Here is a 5,247-nt window from a genome sequence, read left to right as displayed (position 1 = left end):
GATTACAATAAACCTAACAGTCACACATTTAGCAGGCTGATGTTAAGATACTTGTATGATTGACTTAGTGCAAATGGAAGATTGTTAGGGACATACCTTGAGGCATTCATTAATTCAAATTGGATCCATATGTAGGCTTTACAAATCATGATTAGTGGGAGATTAGAACTTTAATGGGCTTTCAATATGGCAACTTATTAGCGGGTTTTATATAAGTAGAGGAGTGGGAGCTATGGGTGACACTAATTCCATCACCTCGAAACCATAGCCGCCGCCGCCACTTGACCTCCCTATGAATCCCAACCAGGTACGCGGTGCTAGCACATCGGCGCACGACGTTACACCTGTAGACATGTGGATATCGTAGAGGTGCCGTTGTTGTTCTACGTAACAAGATCAACCTCTTTCTCTACACTGACGTGCACGATATTGGATCAAGCTTCTCTAACTTTTCTTCTACTACATTACGTACCTAATAGTAATTGACTTAGTGCAAATGGAAGATTGTTAGGGACATACCTTGAGGCATCCATTAATTCAAATTGGATCCATATGTAGGCTTTACAAATCATGATTAGTGGGAGATTAGAACTTTAATGGGTTTTTAATATGGCAACTTATTAGCGGGTTCTATATAAGTAGAGGAGTGGGGGCTATGGGTGACACTAATTCCATCACCTCGAAACCATAGCTGCCGCCGCCACTTGACCTCCCTACGAATCCCAACTAGATACGCGGTGCTAGCACACCGGCGCACGACGTTACACCTGTAGACATGTGGATATCGTAGAGGTGCCGTTGCTGTTCTACGTAACAAGATCAACCTCTTTCTCTACACTGACGTGCACGATATTGGATCAGGCTTCTCTAACTTTTCTTCTACTACATTACGTACCTAATAGTAATTGACTTAGTGCAAATGGAAGATTGTTAGGGACATACCTTGAGGCATCCATTAATTCAAATTTGATCCATATGTAGGATTTACAAATCATAATTAGTGGGAGATTAGAACTTTAATGGGTTTTTAATATGGCAACTTATTAATGGGTTCTATATAAGTAGAGGAGTGGGAGCTATGGGTGACACTAATTCCATCACCTCGAAACCATAGCCGCCGCCGCCACTTGACCTCCCTATGAATCCCAACCAGGTACGCGGTGCTAGCACATCGGCGCACGACGTTACACCGGTAGACATGTGGATATCGTAGATGTGCCGCTGTTGTTCTACGTAACGAGATCAACCTCTTTCTCTACACTGACGTGCACGATGTTGGATCAGGTTTCTCTAACTTTTGTTCCACTACATTACGTACCTAATAATAACGATCTATAATTTTTTACTCAAATGATTTTTTAGTAGAACTTTTATTATACGCTAGTGTAGCGTGCCGATTCCAAAAAGTGAGTTCAAGTAGAAGGACATGTAGGCAGCCCACAGCCGGATGTCCAGCGGCGGTGGACAAGGCCGACGGTAAACTGAATTCGAAGCGGAGGAAGGGGAAAGTAGAAGGGGATGGTTGCTTTAAGATGTGAAGGTTTAAGGAGGGTCCAGGCTTGATGAAAAATAAACAGGTCTCGTAGGATTTTCTCCCCCTACATACACCCTATCCCTTCCGCCATCTCGCGGTCACAGTGTCACGCTGACCCCCTGTTTCCTTCCCCTGTTCGCCGGCAGCTGCAGGCCTCAAACTCCTCTCCTATCACTCCACTTCCTCGGCTTCTCCACTTCGCCTGCGCACCACCTGTTCGTGAGATCGCCTCGCCGTCGCCGGCATCTTCTCTGCCTCGCCGTCCCTTGCCGCTCCTAGCGCGCACCAAATGCTTGCTGTATTGCCGCAATGGCCTCCGCGTCGTACCTAGCATCCTGCTCCCGCGCGTTTGCGTGCCCGCGCCATGCCGGCCCGCCAGCACTGTGGGCGCGGCGGCGTCGACCTCTCCCGGAGCCCCTGCGGGTGTCCGCCGCCTCCGACCAAGAACGGCTCGTCACCGCCCTGCGCGAGCAGGCTGACCCCGAGGCGGCGCTCCGGATGCTGAACTCGGCGCTCGCGCGGGATGACTTCGCTCCAAATTGCGCCGTCTACGAGGAGATCATCCGGAAGCTCGGGACGGCCGGCGCGTTCGACCTGATGAAGGGGCTTGTCCGGGAGATGCGGCGTGAAGGGCATGAGGTTAAGGTCGGCGTGGTGCAATCATTCCTTGAGAGCTACGCGCGGCTGCGGCGGTTCGACGATGCCGTCGAGCTGGTTCTGAACCAGCTTGACCTCTTCGGCGTTCAGGCGAACACGGTAGTGTACAACCACCTTCTCAATGTTCTTGTGGAAGGGAGCAAGATAAAGCTCCTCGAGTCGGTGTACAACGAGATGACGACTCGTGGGATCCAACCTGATGTTGTCACATTCAACACGCTGATCAAGGGGTTGTGCCGAGTACATCAGGTCAGGACTGCTGTCTTGATGCTGGAGGAGATGTCGAGCCATGGCGTGGCGCCTGATGAGACCACATTCACCACCTTGATGCAAGGGTTTGTTGAGGAGGGAAGCATTGAGGCGGCTCTGAGGGTGAAGGTGAGGATGTTGGAGATGGGATGCTCACCGACAAGGGTAACGGTTAATGTTCTGATTAATGGGTACTGCAAGCTGGGAAGAGTGGAAGACGCTCTCGGCTATATACAGCAAGAGATTGCGGATGGATTTGAACCTGATCAGGTCACGTATAATACTTTTGTTCATGGGCTGTGCCAAAACGGACATGTCAATCATGCTCTGAAAGTCATGGACCTGATGCTTCAGGAGGGCCATGATCCTGATGTTTTCACTTACAATACTGTTATAAATTGTCTTGGTAAAAATGGAGAGCTTGAAGAGGCTAAAGGAATTTTGAATCAGATGGTGGATAGGGGCTGTTTGCCTGACACCACCACATTCAACACTCTCATTGTTTCTCTATGCACACAGAATCGACTTGAGGAAGCATTGGACCTTGCACGTGAGATAACGGTGAAGGGACTTTCTCCGGATGTTTATACTTTCAATATTTTGATCAATGCCCTTTGCAAGGTAGGAGATCCTCATCTTGGTCTTCGATTGTTTGAGGAGATGAAGGGCAGTGGATGCACCCCTGATGAAGTTACATACAATATATTGATTGATCACCTTTGCTCATTGGGGAAGCTTGGGAAAGCTTTGGATTTGTTGAAGGAGATGGAATATATTGGTTGCCCTCGGAGTACGGTGACATATAACACAATAATTGATAGGTTATGCAAGAAAATGAGAATAGAAGAAGCTGAGGAGGTTTTTGATCAAATGGATCTACTGGGTATTTCAAGGAACGCTGTCACATTCAATACGCTTGTTGATGGCTTGTGCAAGGCCAAGAGGATTGATGATGCAACAGAACTTATCGAACAAATGGTAAATGAAGGATTGCAGCCTGACAATATAACGTATAATTCTATTCTAACACATTATTGCAAGCAAGGGAACATCAAGAAAGCAGCTGATATTTTACAAACTATGACTGCAAATGGATTTGAGGTTGATATTGTCACATATGGAACACTCATTAATGGTCTATGCAAGGCTGGTAGGACTCAGGTTGCTTTGAAGCTTCTAAGAGGCATGCGAATAAAAGGAATGAGGCCTACTCCAAAAGCTTACAACCCTGTGATACAGTCTTTGTTTAGATGGAATAATTTAAGAGATGCCCTTAATCTTTTCAGGGAGATGACAGAAGTGGGTGAGCCTCCTGATGCCCTCACATATAAGATTGTTTTTCGTGGTCTCTGTCGTGGTGGAGGGCCTATCAAAGAAGCTTTTGATTTCTTGGTGGAGATGGTAGATAAGGGTTTCATACCAGAGTTTTCATCCTTCCGTATGCTTGCTGAAGGTCTTTTGAACCTGGGCATGGATGATTATCTTATAAGAGCTATTGAACTAGTTCTAGAGAAGGCCGATTTCATAGAGTCTGATGTTTCTGCAATAAGGGGATATCTTAAGATCCGCAAATTTTATGATGCATTAGCAACTTTTGGCCGTCTCCTAGAGATCAACAACCCTCAGTGGACTGAGAGAATTGTAACAGGAAAATTAGAGTAGATGAAACTTTTGCTGGTTGCTTGATGGGCCTAAACGTTTTAGGCTAGTGGTGTAATATATGTCTATGCTCATTGCTGTGTGGGAATGAAGTCGGCAGCATATGGGATGCTACCTTGTTTGTGTAACTCATGGAGAGTTGCTTATTTTCATTTCCATAATGAGCCCTATTTTGATGCTCCTATATTTTGTTGGGAAGCTAATGATCAAAACATTTTTCCCGCTCTTTCAAATTACTCTTCGTTTATCATTATTTTTATATCAATATTTACTATTTTTTTAAGAAAATATTGGTCGCATCTAGAAATTTTAGCACGAACCTATATTTTAGTTATCACATCTCCCAGTAATGCGTACTTCATAACCTTTATGTGACACGCTTGCATAGTGATTTCAAATTAAGCATTTGAAGTTCATAATATACTAAAGATGTTTGTATAGGGCCAATCAGATGAGACCACCCAAAGATTTTAAGTTGAATAATTTATAGGTTAGTCTGCAGCCGGGAAAAAATTGTCTGCTAGGTAGAATGATATTTATGTGCATGAAGATGCTTCTATATTCATTCTGGGCATCATAATGTTAGATTACTAAGTAAACTCTGGTAACTATGTTTAATATGTAAAATGACGTGGCAAGAATATAGAACATTTTGCGAGATAAGGATGAGCCAATTATATCGTCTGATCCCTTGTCCTTCTTTTCTCGCGTTACATGAACTGCGTGTCTGGTGTCCATGATCACCATGTCAGTATCATTGTCTTGTGAATGGAATAGCTGCTTTTCAAGTTAGTGATTTTTAGCTGAACTAATCGTTGCTGGGAGGTTCTTGCAGAATCCATTATGTACTCAATTATTTGTAGAATGTTCTTTTCGAAGAGCAAAAGAGCATCATGTGTGGTACTACATATGGTGAATCTGCTTTGGCATATTTCAATTGAAGTACCATGCGAGAACATTGAAATAGAAATGAACTAACTTTTTCGTCTTTTTTGAGGTAAGTATGGTTCATGATGTTCTGTTAAATTTTATTAGTCATCCACTAGTCATTTCTAGTGGGAAAAAATTCAAAAACCCCCCAAAATTCATTTGGATTTTGACTTCCCCAAAAGTTGTTTTGTTGCAAAAAAACCCCCAAAGATTTGATT

The 5,247-nt window shown here is 44.3% G+C and overlaps 1 protein-coding gene across 1 annotated transcript; it reads left to right on the top strand.

Moving 5' to 3' along the window:
- Positions 1 to 1,560: 1,560 nt before the first annotated feature.
- LOC133912791 (pentatricopeptide repeat-containing protein At3g53700, chloroplastic) lies at positions 1,561 to 4,245 on the top strand. Its single transcript, XM_062355703.1, has one exon. The coding sequence runs from the start codon at positions 1,844 to 1,846 to the stop codon at positions 4,100 to 4,102; it is 2,259 nt and encodes a 752-aa protein (XP_062211687.1). The 5' UTR covers positions 1,561 to 1,843; the 3' UTR covers positions 4,103 to 4,245.
- Positions 4,246 to 5,247: the final 1,002 nt, after the last annotated feature.

The sequence above is a fragment of the Phragmites australis genome, chromosome 3 (genome assembly GCF_958298935.1).
Source record: "Phragmites australis chromosome 3, lpPhrAust1.1, whole genome shotgun sequence".
Taxonomy (NCBI): domain Eukaryota; kingdom Viridiplantae; phylum Streptophyta; class Magnoliopsida; order Poales; family Poaceae; genus Phragmites; species Phragmites australis.
This window is presented reverse-complemented; position numbering and strand designations above follow the sequence as displayed.